We start from the raw sequence: 19,100 nt of genomic DNA, 5'->3' as shown, positions 1-19,100 counted from the left end.
CCTCAAAAAACTAAAGATAGAACTACCATATGATCCCGTAATTCCACTCCTGGGTATATATCCAAGGAAAACAAAAACACCAATTTGAAAAGTTACGTGCACCCTGATGTTCATAGCAGTATTATTTACAATAGCCATAATATGGAAGCAACCTAAGTGCCCATCAACAGGATATGTAGATGATATACATATCACATGTATATCATACACACACACACACACACAATGGAATTCACTAAGCCATAAAAGAGAATGAAATATTGCCATTTGCAACAATATGGTTGGACCTAGAAATTATTAACCTTAGTGAAATAAATCAGAGAAAGACAAATCCTGTATGTTATCACTTATATGTGGAATCTAAAAAATAAACAAACGAATATGTATAACAAAACAGAAACAGACTCACAGAGAATAAACTAGTGGTTACCAGAGGGGAAAGGGAAGTGAGGAGGGGTGATATAGGGGTAGTGGATTAAGAGGTACAAACTACTATGTATAAAATAAATAAGCTACAAGGATATATTGTACAGCACAGGGAACATAGCCAATATTTTACAATAACTATAAATGGAGTATAATCTTAAAAAGATTGAATCATTATGTTGTACCACTGAAACTAATATAATATTGTAAATCAACTATACTTCAATAAAAAAAATTTTGTAAATGCTGTAGTTCTCTGGTAAGTTTAGTGGATATAACAAAAGCCAGTAGGGCTGTATTACCACATGAGCTCATAAACAAATTTACTTAACAAGTATACCACAGTTGACTTTGGAGTCTGGCTCCTGGGGTTCAAATCCCATCCCTGACATTTACTAATTTACTGTGCTAAATAAGCTGTCTTCATTATTATTCACATTTCTGTGTTATTCCCTAAACCTCCATGGATAGCCTCTAATCTCTTGACTCTCTAAAGTCTTACAGAAGCTAAACCAAAAAGAAACATTTAGAGATAAATTCAAGCAGCAGTACCATTCTTTCTCTGTCTATTAAAAAAATAAAAATGCTATTGTAAAAATAGCCCAAACTCACTCCTTCCTTCCCCCTGTTTTTGGTGAGATATAATTTGCAGCAAGCATCAAAAGTGGTGCTGTAGCAAGTGGGCAGCCTGAGAAGTGGGGAAGTGGAGACGAAGGGAAAGGTGATGAACAGTGTTTTGGAGAAATCAACTTCCCTAGGGCTCTGCAGTGTCAAACACTGGGCATTCAAAAGAAGAGAGCTCTGTTTCTATACTGAAATGCTTTTGCTGATTAGGACACATGGCACTGAACAGAGGATAAAGCGGGCCCCAGGCATGAGAGCAAAAGAATGAAAAGGCTGTGGATACAGAGTCTTGCATCCTGAACCCGAACCAGGTTTGAAAGAAACAGCTAGAAGAAAGACAAAACATAAGAAAGAACAAAGAAAAATAGACTTATCGTTCATATGATGTTAAATGGATCCCTTTGGAAACATGTGATTTCTGTAGTTAATGGACGCACATCCTTTGAAAACACTACCTGTTGTTTGCTTGACTGAACGTTCAAAAGGCACAGAAGTCTTTTAAGATCTGAATAGTCCCTAGGAGAAAGAATAACACAAGGGGATATGGGGATATGTGTATACATATAGCTGATTCACTTTGTTATACAGCAGAAACTAACATGACATTGTAAAGCAATTATACTCCAATAAAGATGTTAAAAAAAAAAGAAAGAATAACACAGTGTCAACCAACAGAAGACTCCAGGTGAACTAGTCATGTTACCCACTAGTAACATGGAGCACTGCCACTTGGAGGCCTGCTTTTATAGACTGAAACATATACATGCTAAACGTTTCTGTAGAACTCTAGAAATGCACAAACATTTCAGTAAACACTGTACCCCAGAGCAGCAGTTGTCAAGGATCTGCCCTATTTCTCAAAAAGCCATTAAATCTGATTGCTGGCCACTGCCTGAGTTAATAATTAGCAAAGACTCAGCAGTGAGTTACCTGGTGATGATTCCTTGTTTTTTATCGGTTGATTTTTCTGTGGTCTTCACTTTTTTGTCTTGATCAGGCATTGTAAAACATCAATGCCCCAGAATTAACATCACATTCCTTTCAAAGTAAACTAGAAGGAAAAACTTTACTTGGGTTATGTGCTCCAAAATATTCTCAATTAATGCAGGCAAAATTCACTTATAACATTTATTTAAATATGCACAAACTAACATTTATTTGTAATACAGTAATATAAATGCTAATATGAATAACACTTACTATTTATCATTCAAAGGCCTTTGAATATACTTAGGGCATAGCTTATAATTATAGTAGTACCTTAGCCTATATTTTCTGAGTCATTCTTGATTTCAAATATTCTGACCCATTACCCCAACAAGTATTGTTCTGCTTGTCAGGAAAAGTGCCCCGATTTGGGGTTTCCAAAATATACATAAGCAAATACTTGAAGTCCAACTGACACTTTTATGCCATCTTACTTGTCTTTCTTGGCAAGTTTCCTTAACAGTAGAGTATGCTGTTACTTCAGGGAGTTCCTCTCTCATCATGGGTCATGCCCCTAAAAATCCCAGAGAAAGCTCCACCCACTTGCAAATAAGCATTACAGTGTCAGGGCAACACATAAAATGTCCTTGGGTTTCTAGAATTCCTAAAGTTTTTGAGCTGAATCCCCATGTGGGTCAACTCTAGTCATAACCTCTTCTGCAAGAATTGGGTCAGTCTTGCACAGCCCCTGAACTCACTCAAACATCCTGTTAAAAATAAAACAATGGGCACAATCAAAATGGAGTTGTTTATGCTAATCTTTGGGTCACCAAACTTAACTTAATTACAGTTTCGTCTCTCCCAGAAATGGAAACTTAAACTAGCCAATCAGGAATCTCCTGATCAGCACTAGTTAGGTAAGCTGCCTGATAAAACCCTCTATCCTCTTTAGGAAAAGCAACCTTGAAATAACCAATCCCTTTTTTGACTAACTCCTAATGAAGAATAACTTCCTTGTTCCTGCCCTCTTCTGCCTATAAAAGTCTTTCATTTGTACAGTTCCTCAGAGCTCCTTTCTATCTGCTAGATCGAATGCTGCCCATTCATGACTCACTGAATAAAGCCAATAAGAGCTTTAAAATGTACTCAATTGAATTTTGTTTTTTAACAATCCAGTCAGTGAGGCTACCAGCCTGGGAACACAACCCAATAGGCATCTCACTCTTCTGAATTAGGCTTTGTAGTCATTATGGTTGGTCACCCTTCCTAGGATAAATTTTAATACTATTTCCCACTCCTACTCAAGAGGTTATTATGAGTTCACCAATGGAGAACAATTGATTTGTTTACCGCTTTTCCTTCATGAATTTCTGACTAAATTGTTTTAGAATAGAAACAAAAAGAAAGTTGAAGATATTCATACTTTCAATTACATAGCAAATACAAAATTAAATGTACTATTGGTTTAATTCTTGATTGGATGTAAAATTTTCCAGTTGCGCTTCAATGCTACTGCTTGACTTCAGAGTGTTTTTCAGGCATGAAAAATCATGCATTATTGTCCTATAATTGCATGCCTCAATGTATTATGAAATTGATGGTCAAAATCCAAGTGTTTCAGAGGTATTTAGAGGCAAAAGGAATGTGCCAATGGGTATTTTACTGCAACAAAATCTAGTGAAATTTAATTTTGTGAAATGAACAGACACAGTTTATCTAATGATTTAAAAATTATTTTCCCAATATTGTTGTCATACTTATGACAAATAGTTGAGCTGGAACTAAGAGCTGAAAAGCGAGGCTCTCATCACAGATGCACACCAGAAAAAGCACAATATCAATATTTTAGGATTGTGTCCAGGACCTAGCACCATGGCTTCATTCCTTCAACAAATATTTATTGAATGCTTACTATGTCCAATCTCAGACTGAAAACTACTAAAGATAAAAGAGGCTATCCCAGATATAGGATTCTACTACAAGCAAAGAAAAACCCACTTAGGAACTTTAAACTATGTTTTGTGAGATATTCAGATAGAGAGATGATTTAGCATCTGTTTAAAAGAAAGAAAGAAAAAAGGAAGGAACAAAGGGAGGAGTAGGGAGGAAAAGAGGAAGAATGGATGATTTGTACATAATTTTTCAAAAGCAAGAGATCCAAGTGCTTTTCATATATAGATATTAAAATGCCCCAAAAGTTCTAAAATAAATGGAAATCCAGTCAAAATAAATATAATCTAACTTTATTTTTCCCTGAAGGACAGAGGGAAAATTCCACATAGACACACTGGCCTGTCAGCGTCAAATTCTGCTCAAACCATAGCTCCAGACCATTTTAGAAACAAGGACGTGAAAGTCACAGTGATTAGTACATGAAAATGTGTGGAAAAGCTCATAGGCTTCTGATGCTAGATGATATCTCCCACAATCAAACCCTGCTAAACACTCTGTCTTATTCCCTTGTTTAATCTCTGTAATTTTATTGACCCAGTGTGTGAACAGGAAATAATCCTCTAATAGTTTTATCAGTTTAAGATCAGCTTCTACTCTGTGAGCTGGAGGAGTGAAAATAGATAACTGTCTGGAAATGTTTCACTTAATTAAACAGTAAACAAACTCACCAGAATCAGAAGAAATAGGCAATTGCCTTTAGGATAAAAAACAAAATCCTTTCCACTTGATGGCTGTTAAAATGGAAACTGTTCCCCAAAAAAAAAAAAAAAAACTTCAAGAACTTGGGAATACTATAAAATATTTAATTTAATCCCATCTTTAATTAACAAAAATGATAACACTATACCAAAGGCTATAGTTCAACACTGGTGGGTGGCAGGGAGGGCAGTTCATCTCTTAAGTCATTTCCTAGAAGCAAATAACTTTCTGAGGAAGTGTTCCTCAGAGGGCAAGTGAGGGCAAGAGCTGTGCAGGTAGAGTTTGCCTCAGAGCCACTGTCCAAACCTGAGGGAAGGAGTGGTTGGTAAAGGGCCCTAAGGGAGGTCCTAGCCCCTCAGATGTAAGGGAGCAGGACCCTATGGGGCTTTCCTGGGGCAGATCCCTCCCCCATCCTCTGCTGTAGCTCCTCTCTGAAGTAGTATCTGATGCACATTTCCTGACTTGTTTGACAGATGCTAAAACCACCATCAAAAGGAAGAAATTAACTAGTTGATGATCGTAAGCACCTATTGGCACCTAAGGATTGATAATGTTAATACCCTGTAACCTCACCATCAACCAACCAGACAACTGTGCATGAGCAGATCATATACACTGGGACTCCCCTCCCTCACCTGGCCTTTAAAAATGTTTTGCTGAAACACATTGGGGAGTTTAGGCTTTTTGAGCACTAGCTGTCTGGACTCCTTGCTGGCCCCTGCAATAAAGACTGCACTTTCCTTCACCACAGCTGGGTGTCAGTAGATTGGCTTTACTGTGCGTGGACAAGCAGACCTGAGTTTGGTTCTGTGACACAGGCACTGTTGACTGGGGGCAAAGAGACTCCAGTAGCTTGAGCAGTCCTCCCCAAAAGAGACCCAGGAGCTGGCTGTTAGAAGCAAAAGAACTTTGAAGCCAGTACCTGGGGCACACAAACAGTCCTTAGAGATGGGGGCTCTGTGGATGCCCACATCCCCCAAGGATGAGCATGGGTGATGGGGCTGCAAAGGGCCTGGCTGCAGATGCACACAGAGCAGAGTCGAAGGCAGTTCCCTCTTGCTTTGACTCTGACTTCTCTGAGCTCTTCCATCATCTCCCTCACCCTCAGCCCACTGCAGCTCAGCTCCTTCAGGTCACTCAGCCTCAGCTCAGATGTCGCCTCCTTGCTGAGGACTACTCTGTGACCCATTCACCACCACATGCTCACACTCACCGCTCCACTCTGTTTTATTTCCTTGTGGGGCTCATCAACATCAGGAGAACCCCTAGCCATTCACTGGTCTCCGTGCACTTGATAATAAGCCCCATGTGGGCAGGGACTGTGTTTGCTTTATCCCCACACACAGAACAGCAAGTGGCACAGGGTAAGTACAGTGTATGGACTCAAAAAATATTTGTGTCACAATCAGTGAGGAGTGGCTCAGGTATTTTTACCAAAGTTTGTGAGTTATTTGCTTTTTAACAATTACTAATTTTGGGATTAGAACCTTGCTTGACCACCCACCACCACCCACCCCCAACCAAGCCTGGTGCTCCTCCTCAGAGCCCAGGGAAGCCTGTACTCCCCACACTGCAAACCTGTGCAAAAAGTATGGCAATTGCCTGATGACCCCATAAGGCAGGATGGGGCCTCCTGTGTTCACCAGACACATGGTAGGCAAACAATAAATATTTATTGAAAAAAATTAATGAATGGATGAATAAATAAAAGAATTATTTTTAAAAACCAATGTCATTATTCCTTTAGTTCAAAGATCTTTCATAAAGCTTCCTTACAAGTCAAATCAATTGATAAGTATTTGTAATGCTATAATAATATTGAACACATTCAGGAATGATCTAACTTATTCAATCTTCAGGAGGAAAATTGGAGTCCTAAATAAGAAAATATTCATGAACAGTGCTTCTCAAATTATCCATAAAGTTTTTTTTTCCAATCTATTATGGATCAACTTTTGGTCCATATCGTATCCAGGAAAATAAGCCCATCATTGATCATGTGCTTGGATAGCACAGCAATGTCAAAGTGCTATAAACATTTCTCAATGCTTGCTCTCAATTTTGTATTTCTCCCTCATGGACCAGTAACATACTAGTCTGAAGATTACCTCAATAGCACTGGCCTAGGTACCTGAGGGTTCTCCTTTCAAATAACAATATTGTTTTCACAGTGACCCTAGATGATCCTCTGAGAATCACTGCCCTACGTGGAGTGCCTGAAAGGACTAACCCAGTCGCTGTCAATTCCAGGACAACCAGGGGAGGGTGAGAGTGGCTGAATGCACTATGTCTTATTTCTCTAGGGGTCTCTGTACAGTTTCATTTGAAAACAAGGTTCCACTGCTAAAAATAAAAATAGAAAACCACTCATTTTCTAACATCATTTTACAGATGAGATGAGGCCAGAGATTATGATACTTGCTACACAAACACTTGTATTCATTTATTCATATTCAGATTTTCCTTTGATTCTAAATGGAAAAGGTGAAATTTAGTATTTTTTCTTAAAATGGAATGGGTATAGAAGTGAAAGATTACATATAAAATGCAAGTGCATATTACTTTAAGGACAGAAACATTCAGTATCTTTCCTCTGTACCTGTCAGTCATGGAGCCCAAGTACTATCTCAGATCAGATTTCAAACAGTTTGGTGTTTATAGCCCTAGTCAAGTACAGGCATAATCAGAGTTCTGACTCATTGTTGAATTTTTAAACCCATTTTAAAGAAGAAACTCTCGAAAGTAATTCATATCTCCTGATGTCACCTGAAATTTGGGTTAATACTAAAAGAAAGTCCCCAGAGACACACACATCACTCAGTAATTGCAGGGTAAACACGTATGACAGAGAGATTATCCATGCCATGGTAAAATTAATTGATTGTAATTAATCTAAATTGTGCAATATAAACCCACTAACTAAATAACATGGCGAGTATTTGTGATATGGTTTTCAGATTCTCTGCCCAGAAATTCCTTTTTATACCACAATTGCCTTAGCTGCTTGAGAGATCCTTAAATGGCCTCATCTTTTCTAAAGATAAAACAGAAAAATCATTTGATTCATTTTGGGAAATAGCTTCATATCCCACAGATACATGTTTTTCCTTCTAATCACTTAGGTTGCATCTTTGTAACTATTCCATTTTATTTACTACCTTTACTAATGGTTAAAAAAAATAAAACCAGCACTTAGAACATAATAGCAGTAAGAGTTTGGCATGACTAAGGTTAATTACCACTTTGCTACATCAGCTTTATTATTTTTGAAAAGGCACTAAAATAACGTGTCATGAACCCTACCACGGAAGTTAGAACTTCTTGTACCAACAACAGGGAGTCCTTCTTTCCTTGGCTGAATGACAGCTAACCTCCATGTTAGATGTCAAGATGCAGTCTGTCTGTGCTCAGGTAGGTATTAAAAACTTACAGAACTTTCAGCCCCATAAATAGCTGGAAATGCAAAATGAAAAATCATTACTCCAATTCCTTTACTGTAGACATATTTCCTTAAAATCCCTTTAAAATTTGAAAAAAAGTGGTTAAAATAAGATATAATTTTAAATAAGATATAATTCACATAGAGCAACCAGAAATAAGGAAAATGTGTTTACGTGTATTGGTTAAATGCAACTGGACCCTGGCATCCTTACAAATACACATCCATTCATCCTGGTTCACTCATGAGAACTAGGTAGGTGTTGTATTTTAATACCATCATATGGTGCCAAACAAAGATGCAGTTGCTACAGAACTGCCATTGGCAGAAGTGGCATCAGCCAGGGCAAGTACTGTCATGGCCTTGCTCCCGAGTCAGCAGACTTGACACCTTCCTTATGCACACTTTATTCTTTAAACAACCTTCTATTTTCTAGTTAAACAAGCACTTGAGGGTAAAAGAATAAAAAGTGATAAGAGTATTTTGACTGTCTCCTACTCATTCCCCTGAATATTTATTGAGCACCTGCTACAGGTTAGACACTCCCTTAGGAGTTTGCCTTCATCTTCTTCTGGTGAAGTCCACAAGTCCCAAGGTGGACTGAGAGTGCTGTTCCAAAGTCAACTAGAATATATGACAATAGGCACCATTATCATTTTCCTATTTTGAAGATGTATTCCCATTTTAACTCATATCTTTTGTGATAAAGGGTAATGCCTGCAGATAGGAATGGATTTCCTGGGGGCCCCCTCAACTGCCACTGCACAATATTTGTGATAGTCTGTGCTCATGCCTTGTGTGGCTGCTTACCCAAGTCTATTCGTGACAAAGGGTAGAATGAACCTAAGACCCATGTATTAAGTAGTGATATTGTAAAGGGGAAAAAAGGTCCAGATGGCATGAAGAAATAATTAATATTAATTTATATTAATAATTTTATATTAAATAATAATTAAATTAATAATTAAATATAATTTATTATTATAAATTAATAATAATTAATAATTTATATTAACCAGTCAATGAAAATAAATAAAGTAGCACACCAAATTTCTCTTTATTCATTGACCTCCAAACATAGTAAGATTACATTCAATTCTCTGTTTCTGTGAGACAGAGAAAGGTGACAATATTTATTCATTCCTTCAAGAAACAATTTTTGATCTCCTCATATATGACAGGCACTGATGATACTGCACTGAATAAGACGTGGTAAAAAAAAAAATGCCTTCTCCCCAAAGTTAGCCATAATGGAAATAAGTCATGATAAATAAGTGAGTATGGATTCAGCCCAATCCCCTAGACCCTCAAAGAGTAAAGAGAACACTGGGTAAACACACTGATGTTCCTAATCATTGGTGGCACTGAATAACTTTTGTTTCATCTAATAAAATTTCTTTTAAGTGTATTTGTTTGTTTGTTTGTTTTTCAGTACACGGGCCTCTGTTGTGGCCTCTCCCGTTGCGGAGCACAAGCTCCAGACGCACAGGCTCAGCGGCCATGGCTCACAGGCCCAGCCGCTCCGCGACACGTGGGATCTTCCCGGTCCAGGGCACGAACCCGCATCCCCTGCATCAGCAGGCGGACTCTCAACCACTGCACCACCAGGGAAGCCCTTAAGTGTATTTTTAATTTATTGTGTGCTGACTGTGCACAAGACACTACTGGATGCTGCAAAAACATCCATCCATAACTCAGCAAGTGTGGGAAATGAGAAATACGTAGGTTAAACAACATGAAACTGCTGATATTGGGCCTTAAAAAAAAAAGAACAATTTCTTATGGTTCGGCCTAATACAAGGGATTAAATAAGAACACTAGAAATGTCAAAAAGCAGAGAAAATTAGTTTCCCAAGGAGATTATAAATTGAATGAATTTTAGGGAACGAGAGACCACTGTGGGCTGAAGAAAGAGCCATGGAAAGGCACATGTGACAGGGCTGTGAAGCAGGTCCAGGAGAATGGGTGGGGCAGGGGAAGAATACTCCAGGGGATGCACAAACGGAGGGAGGCCAGATCCTGAGAGTGGTTTGGGGAGACAGGCAGCAGATGAGCTGGGCTGGGGCTGATGGCGGCCTCCAAGGCTTTGGCCAGCTCATAGAACAGAAGAATCTCAAATAATCTCAACTCAAGAAGAGCCCAAGGGGGCATGAACCTTGGAAAAATGACACTTCCTCTTCCTAAGGCCCTTACTCATTAGCTCACTATTTTTCTATTCAGTACAGTCCCTGTCTGCCCACTTCTCTCCATCCTCACTGCCAACACCCTCATCCTCATCATTGCCCACCTGAACTACAGGAACCACTTCCTAAATGGACTCCCAACTTCCAGTTTCTCTCTCCTCCCAACAAGAAGAAGTCTGTTCTCCACACAAAAGCACCCTTTTTATGGTACAAATCTGACCAATTGAGCCTTCATGGGCTTCCTATTTCTCTCGGCATAAAAACAAATGTAAGGAGGACTTGAGGTGTCCTGTGAGATGAAGTCTCTGCCCCCAACAGCTCCACTCAGACCTGGGCCATGTGTCCCTGCCCCAGGCCTGCTTTTCCTGCACTCCTGAGACCTTTATTCCTAGACTCAAGGGCAAGATTAGTGCAGAAAGCCCTGGAAGGCTCACCCATCTCAACTCAAGTATTCATTCTTTAAGGAAATTTTCACTGACCTCCCTGCCTTGAAGCTCTCAATAAAGGGGCAGATTCAGGGAATAATTCAATAACTATGCATATGTCTCCTCTAGCTTACTATAAACTAGTCAGAGATGTGGATGACAGCCAGTTTGCTCATCCCCAACATCCAGCACAGCATTGCTAGTATAATAAAAGAAGTATTCAATAAATGCTGAAAGAATGAATGAATGAATGAATGAATGAATAAACAAATCCCAAGAGAAATGTGATTGGGAAGCTCCAGCTATAACTGGAGGATCTTTGTTTATAGATGGAGAATAAAGATGATGAAAAAAACTATCAGCAAATGATACATTTGCCCCAGCTGACCAGCATCTAGTTATTACAGAATGTTGGTTTGACAAAAATCTCTTTATAAACACAGGGAAGCCACAAGGTAAATAAGATATTCGTGTTAAATATGGGCTACCTCAAGTATACACAATAGGACAATAACATTTCCTACAGGAATGAGTATTCACATTTATGTCAAGTGTAGCACACACACACACGCACATTATATGAATGCTGTGGTCTCCACTGATGAGAGCTAACAGGCTTGGGACTGTGAAGTCTTCCTGTTACACGGCTGGGATGCAGGTGAAAGGAGCAGCAGTGATGGAGGAGACCTGGTTTCTACTTGCCTGTTGAGTGACCTCAGAAAGTCCCCGGGCCTCTCTGATTATTAGTTTCCTCATTTACCAAAAAATAGACATAATTATATCCCCATTATAAGATGGTAGTTTGAACTAAATAAAATAAAGTGAAACTCCTTTAAAACTGTCCAGGGGAATTCCCTGGTGGTCCAGTGGTTAAGACTCTGCCCTTCCACTGCCGTGGGCCCAGGTTTGATCCCTGGTCGGGGAACTAAGATTCCCACATGCCATGTGGTGTGGCACAAACAAAACAAAAAACTAGCTAGCTAAGTTGTTATTATGACAGCTGTTGTAAATACTATCATTGGTAATATTACTATTACTTCAGCTTGAAGAGCTTGTCACGCTTATTTTAAGTCATTTGCTTATATTCACTGACTTTGGTTCACTGATGACAAATACTAGACATAAAATGAAAAAAAAGGTTTTATTTTTAATGTCACAAATAGTCTTCATTTTAATTTGTTACACCTAATGTTATTTTGGGTTTACAATTATAAGCACTTTTATGTATTTGTTTAATACTAAAACAAATCTAGGAGATGGTTGTGTTGAGTTGGAGAACTCACAGATGAAGGAACTGAGGTGCTGAGCTTCAGTAACTTGGCTAAGATCTCATATCTGGTAACAGTAACAACAATAATAAAAGCTAATGTTTACATGGGGCTTACCCTGTGCCAGCACCATTCTAATTGCTTCCATACGTTAACTAATATAATTCTAACAAAGCTATAAGGCAACTACCTTTACTGTCCCCATTTCACAGATGACAGAACCGAGGCCCATAGAGGTTAAGTAATTTGTCCAAGTCACAGAGCTTTAAACCTCTGGTGGCAGAGCAGGAATTTAAAGCCAGGCAGGGTCTTCCCTGTTAACTGAATGCTATACTAACTTTCACTTATTGGTGCCCTTTATCCAGCTCTCTATCTGCCTAAGTGAATTTTCTAGGTAAATGTTTATCACCTTAGTAACCAAATATTACTTCAGACACACTTTTCTCAAATTAATTAACAATTCCCTGTCATTTATGCAAAAGACACTATATACTGGGTAACTTTTTCCTGCTGGCCCAGGATCAATGTTATGGCTGCTGTGCTTTATCCATTCTGCCTCTTGTTTTATTTCAATTTTTGTAGGAGGGTTTCTTAGTCTCTCTTCTAGATATGTGCCATTTGATTGTGATTTTGCCACTTTGACTCTCTTGAGGGTTGTGAAGCTAGACTCCCTGTCAACTATAACTATTCCTAATACAATACTGAATAAGCTCTGAGTTGAGCCACCCCCACAGACGTGAGTGCATGACCTTTATTATGACTGTTGCAGATTTCAGCTGAGATGAAGGGAAGTTTGACTTCTAGATATGAATGAGCAACCATTTTACCAAACGAAAAACCATCTATTTTATTCAGTGCTCATTTTCATGTTTCTTTTTAATCACACATGTCAGGTGGATATATGAGTACACATAGAGTTCACTTTCCTGTGGAAGACCAAGTCTCAAAAATGTAAGACTCATTTCAAAATCCAAGCCACATAACCTGTTCCCAAGTTGAGACTTTCTATCCCCCCCCATCCTGCTTTATTGTTATCTTTTATTTCTCTCCCCCAGGTAAAACATAATAGAAACAGCTAACATGTACCTGGCACTTCCTATGTACCTACCATAGTTCTAGGAAATTTGTCTGTACTAATTCATGTACTACTCACAACAACTCCACTGTATACGTAAGGAAATTGAAGTTCCGAGATGAAGCCACTTGGCAGACATCCTGTGTCCAGCAGTGGCAGAGCTGGAATTTGAACCCATACACCTAGCAAGAGAGTCTGAATTCTATGGACTCTGGGCTACCATCCCTGGGATCCTGGGCTCTGAGGGCACAGGGACTTGGTTATGCTCCCTTCTGGATGCCCAGTAAACTTCTACCTCCTCTCCACCTCTCCAAGGGCTCCACTCAGTCCATTCTGACTCTGACCTCAAAGTCTGAGCAGCTGAGACAGGCAGAGTGACATTCCAGGCCCTTCTTTCACTTACTTGAGACTTTACTGGTTACACTTTCTTTTGCCTCACCTTTATCTGGCAGAGAGCCCTGGATCCATCAGATGGTCAATAAGTTGTCACTGAATGAGTCTCTTACCTGTATCAGAACAAAGTTTGTGATCAAGTAGTATAGTGTGACTGGGTAGCAGGATGATGTCCCAGAAATTGTACTTGACTGAATTAAAAGACTGATTTTTACCTTTTGTGAGCTGACCATGGAAATTTCACAATTCCAACCTTCAGTGTTTCTTTTACTTCTTTTTTAAGACTATTTTTTAGGGCAGTTTTAAGTTTACAACAAATTTGAGAGGAAGGTACAGAGATTTCCCATATACCCCCTACCCCTACACCTGCAGAGCCTCCCTCATTATCAAAATTACTTACCAGAATGGTACATTCATTACCAAGAATGAACCTACAGGGGCTTCCTTGGTGGCGCAGTGGTTGAGAATCTGCCTGCCAATGCAGGGGACAGGGGTTCGCGCCCTGGTCTGGGAAGATCCCACATGCCGCCGAGCAACTAGGCCCGTGCGCCACAACTACTGAGCCTGCGCGTCTGGAACCTGTGCTCCGCAACAAGAGAGGCCACAACAGTGAGAGGCCTGTGCACCGCGATGAAGAGTGGCCCCCGCTTGCTGCAACTAGAGAAAGCCCTCGCACAGAAATGAAGACCCAACACAGCCATAAACAAACAAACAAACAAACAAACAAATAAAGAATGAACCTACATTGACACATCATAATCACCCAATGTCCATAGGTTACCTTAGGGTTCACTCTTGGTGTTGTACATTCTGTAGGTTTGGACAAACATATAATGACATGTATCCATCATTATAGTGTCGCACAGAGTATTTTCACTGTCCTAAAAATCCTTGTGCTCTGCCTATTCATTTCTACCCCCCACCCCTCAGCTAACCCCTGACAACCACTGATCTTTTCACTGTCTCCAAAGTTTTACTCTTTCCAGAATGTCATGTAGTTGGAATCATACAGTATATAGCCTTTTCAGACTGGCTTCTTTTCTTAGTAATATGCACTTAAGGTTCCCCCATGTCTTTTCATGGCTTGACAGTTAATTTCTTTTCAGCAATTCCATTGTCTGGATGTACCACAGCTAATTTATCCATTCACCCACTGAAGGACATCTTGGTTGTTTGCAGGTATTGACAATTGTGATTAAAGCTGCTACAAACATCCATGTGAATGTTTCTAGTTTTTAGACATGTGAAAATTTATTAAGTATAAGGCACTGTGCACTTGATATGGGTTATACACATTTAGTCTTTAATATAATCCTATGAGGTGGGGGCTATTATTAGCCCATTGTACAGATAACGAAGCCACAGATAAGTGGCCACACAGCTAAAATGTTGGAGCCAGGATTCAAACCCACGCATGTCTGACTCAAAGCCTATCTCTTGCAAACTGCACTGTACTCTCTCTTTCCCATGTTAAACTTATGCCATATAACAACAGCTACCATTAAAATGATTATGGCATGAAATATAGACTGTGAATTGAAACAGTTTCCAAACCAAGGATCTTGAAATTAAAGTAAAACCTGGAAATTCAACATTCATCTTTTATAAGTGAAAGCTTTACTGAATGCTGCGAAAAACAGTAACTTCTTGTCTTAGAGAATCATTCATTTAACCAGTATTTGTTGAGCCCCTGATACTTGCAGGGTGCTATGACAGATACAAAAAATGGTGAGGAAGACAAACCTGGCCTCTGTGCTCAGAGAGAGAGTCTAGAGGAGGAAGCAGAAAAGCAATTAGGCAACATTCAGAGAATGACTGGGGAGTGAGAGCAGGGTTGGGGAAGGTGCAAAAGTGGAGTCCATTGAAGGCAGTGTGAGCAACAGGTGACATCAGCACACACAGGAGAGAATGTGGCATGCTCTGGGAACAAAGATGGAACTGCTGATGGAAGGCCTAACTAAGAAGTGTGAATGAGGATGACAGGGAGTCTTGGCAGGAAGTGAAATGCCCTTATATGTTTTTTAGAAAGATCAGTCTAACAATAGACAGAAAAATGGATTAGATAGGGCCAAACTGCCATCAGGGAAGGTGGATGGGTGTTGAATTTAACCAAGAAACTGGTGGAAATTCTAATGTAGTGAGAAGGGATTTAGTGATGTGGGAATTGATTTGACAGCTATTAAGAAGGTATAGCCTTGATAACCGGTGGAAATGCAGAAGAGGCAGTAAGTGTCAAAGATATTGTCCAGATGTGGTTTTTGTATCTTGGGGCCCAAGACAGGGAATCCAAGGGCGAGGCACTCTGTGGGAATGGGGAAGATGGTGTTTAGGGTTGCGCACGTGTGGAGTTAACTCGCAGCTGGGTTTGGGGGTCTGGTGCTTAGTGGAGCAGCCTAGGCTGGAGGTGGAGGTTTTCAAGTAATCAGCTGACATGTGGTGCCTGAAGGCATGGAACTGAACAGGCTCACTCACGTTGAGTAGAGAAGCAGAGGGACTGTCAGAGCAGCATCATAACATAAGGGGAAGGCAGAGAAGGGACGCCCATAAAGGGTTTTATGAAGGAGCCTCCGGAGTGTAGGAGCAGATTGGAAGAGACACACTCAGGCTTCCTGTAACCAGAATAAGTCCTTATGGAACTGAAAGGACCATCACGCATGGTTGATGGCACTTTCCCACCATCCATCCGCCAACACCAACCCATCTGCTATGAGACAGGCTCACAGTGACTCCCGCACGCCCGACAGCCCGCACTCTCTGCCCTGCCTCCTGCCGAGGGGAGCTCACTCCGAGGCCTCGGATTGCTCCACATCTCCCTGGAGACCCTGCCTGAACCCGCGCGCCGGCAGAGGAACGCCCGCTCCGGCCCCACTCACCGCGCCCAAGGGAGGGCCCCTCCTTCAGGCCAAGCTCGAAATCGCCCTTCTCATCGTCTCTGCTACTGTCACGCTGCTGTGGATCGGGGGCCCGTCCTCCTCTCCCCTAGCCCGCGCCTGGTCCCCTCCACCTCGGGGGCACTGCTGCCAGCAGCACCGTTGGTGCATCAATCCAATCCTCCTTCCGGCCACGAAACCGGCGCGTCCTCAGCCAATGCCGACACCTCTTCTGCCACCGGCGGGCGCCCCAGCCAATCAGGGGTAGCCGTGCTGCGGCCCGCCGAACGCCGTGGCGACGGGGACGCCGGCCTCGGGTTGCCGCAGCAACCAGAGACGCGCAGGGCCGGGCCGCAGCGCGCACTGTGGGGTGGGGCTTGAGGGCCTCGCGGCGGCAGCCGCCTCACCCCGACCTCAGCCTGCCTGCCACCCAGGGTTTCCTAAACGCTGTCGGTTTTTCTGGACTCGGTGTGTCAACCTTCAGCATTTGAAATAAAATGGGTAGGAGAGAAAACAGCTTCATTTTGGGGTGTTTAATTTCAAGAATTGCTATGGACTAAAAATCAGTTATCTTCCAAACCAGATATTTAGTTTGAAAAGGATCAACGGTACCTGCTGAATAGCTTTCGTGTAACGTGTAGACAGTTTCAGCGACTCCGGCGTGAAAGTACGAGTGAGCTGTGTGGGACACCTGTCACTAGTTCGTTTTGTGGCACTGGGCAAGGCTCTTCACCTTTTGTGAAAGTCTGAAGCTTCTTTTTACTGAAAAAATTTTAATTTTATTAAAGCTTTTAAAAAAATACTCAACTTTACACTGTGAAGCTTCAAAAAATGAAAAATATTGAGCGCTTATTTTGTGCCAGGGACTGTTCCAAACTCTTTCCTCGTTATTTCACCTACTCTTCACATCATCCTCTTTATTTATTTATTTATTTTATTTTATTTTATTTTATTTTTGTCTGCGTTGGGTCTTCGCTGCTGTGTCCGGGCTTTCTCTAGTTGCAGCGAGCGGGGGCTACTCTTCGTTGCAGTGCACGGGCTTCTCATTGTGGGGGCTTCTCTTGTGGCAGAGCACGGGCTCTAGGCATGAGGGCTTCAGTAGTTGAGGCACACAGGCTCAGTCGTTGTGGCTCGCGGTCTTAGTTGCTCTGCAGCAGGTGGGATCTTCCTGGACCAGGGCTTAAACCCGTGTCCCCTGCATTGGCAGGCGGAGTCTTATCCATTGCGCCACCAAGAAAGCCCCCATCTGGTTATTTTTCATCCTAGCTTAGAGTTGTAACATGGAGGCCCAACAGGGCAGAGCTGATAAGTGATGGACGCAGGGGAGAACCTAGAATTTCAACCCAGAGCCCAGCCTTAACCACCATGCTGTCTGTCCCCTGGACAATTTAATCTAGGACCTACTCAATCCCATCTTAATGTTGCTCCAAGTGCCCACAGGAATGTCTATTAGTGTGGTGATTCAGTCTCCCAAAACCTGATTTAAAATGAATACAGTGAATGCTTCCCTGATGTTTCTCTGCTTTGAATAATAAGGAAAAGTAGGCCTAATGGAAATAACAACACTTAGGTTTGAGTACTTGAAAATACATATTTAAAACAGTAAGGTACCATTTTGGAAATACAGAAAGGTGAGATGAAAGTCAAACTCAGGTGAATGGAGCATAACTAATTATACTTCAGAGAACATAAAACCAGCAGAAATAATGTTACCAATCAAAACACAGAAAGTTGAGAGGGGAAGGCAGACTGATGCTGAGTAGAAAAAGTATTCTCTACAGACATTTAAAATATTATGCAGGAGACAAAATTACTCCTCTGAACTTTTCTTCATCAGAATATTGAATGTGCTTCCCACCTTTCTTCTCCTCTCTTAAAATAAAATCTTAAACCAATGTTTTGGCCTTCCCTGAATGTAACTGACTGAAAGTTGCAGAGATGATTATGAGGCATGGGACACACGGGGCTCTGCAGCAGAGGAGCACCACACCCACCCAGGGACCACACTGTACTCTGTAATGTGAGAAATATACACGACCCCAGAGGGGTCACGCCTGCATTAAGCTCATGGCTGATGTGGTAGGGTCCAAATCTGTAAGACCTAACATCCCCTTCTGGTATTTTTGAATACCCCTTTTACTATCCTGAGGTGAATCCACAGATAATGAAAATTACGTACTTCGGAAGTAAAAGTAATGTGGTAACTATAACATAAGGAATGAATAAAATTAACTTAAATAGGTATTAAAATAAATATTCAGAATCAACAAGAAGAAAAAAATAATTCCCCAAATTTCTAAAATACCCCTTGATCACTGGTCTAGAACAAAAACAAAAAGAGGGCATTTTTTTTGTTTGCGGTACGCGGGCCTCTCACTGTTGTGGCCTCTCCCGTTGCGGAGCACAGGCTCCGGACGCACAGGCTCAGCGGCCATGGCTCACAGGCCCAGCCGCCTCGCGGCATATGGGATCTTCCCGGACCAGGGCACGAACCTGTGTCCCCTGCATCAGCAGGCGGACTCTCAACCACTGCACCACCAGGGAAGCCCCAGACACACTCTTGAGTGGAGGCAGGAGAATGATCTTACAGAACAGAGCACAAGGCAGAGCACAATTTGAAGAAAATGCAAAACTTAAATTGAGCTTTGCAAGAATAGCAGAGAAACAGAAAGGAAGGTTTCCCAAACAATAGGAATGTTTTCATTAAAAGCATAGAGGTAGTGAGATAAAGGTTACAGAACTGATACTGGAGAGATCAGATTATACCTTAAGGAGCAAGATCAAACAAAAACTAGTGAGAAACTCGCTATTTCCCTTC

The 19,100-nt window shown here is 41.2% G+C and overlaps 1 protein-coding gene across 1 annotated transcript in view; it reads right to left on the bottom strand.

The window, feature by feature from the left end:
* The window catches only part of NEK10 (NIMA related kinase 10), a gene marked incomplete at its 3' end in the record, with an annotated part of 225,272 nt that extends 208,824 nt beyond the window's left edge, over positions 1–16,448 (bottom strand). Inside the window, 4 exon segments of the mRNA XM_081247364.1 lie at positions 1,506–1,566; positions 1,981–2,101; positions 13,459–13,525; positions 16,286–16,448. Coding sequence (XP_081103490.1) covers positions 1,506–1,566; positions 1,981–2,051 — 132 coding nt within the window. The 5' untranslated portion in view covers positions 2,052–2,101; positions 13,459–13,525; positions 16,286–16,448.
* Positions 16,449–19,100: the final 2,652 nt, after the last annotated feature.

The sequence above is a fragment of the Mesoplodon bidens genome (genome assembly GCF_964165515.1).
Source record: "Mesoplodon bidens genome assembly, chromosome: 10".
Taxonomy (NCBI): Eukaryota; Metazoa; Chordata; class Mammalia; order Artiodactyla; family Ziphiidae; genus Mesoplodon; species Mesoplodon bidens.
The sequence above is the reverse complement of the archived record's forward strand: the minus strand, read 5'-3'. Positions and strand labels throughout refer to the sequence as shown.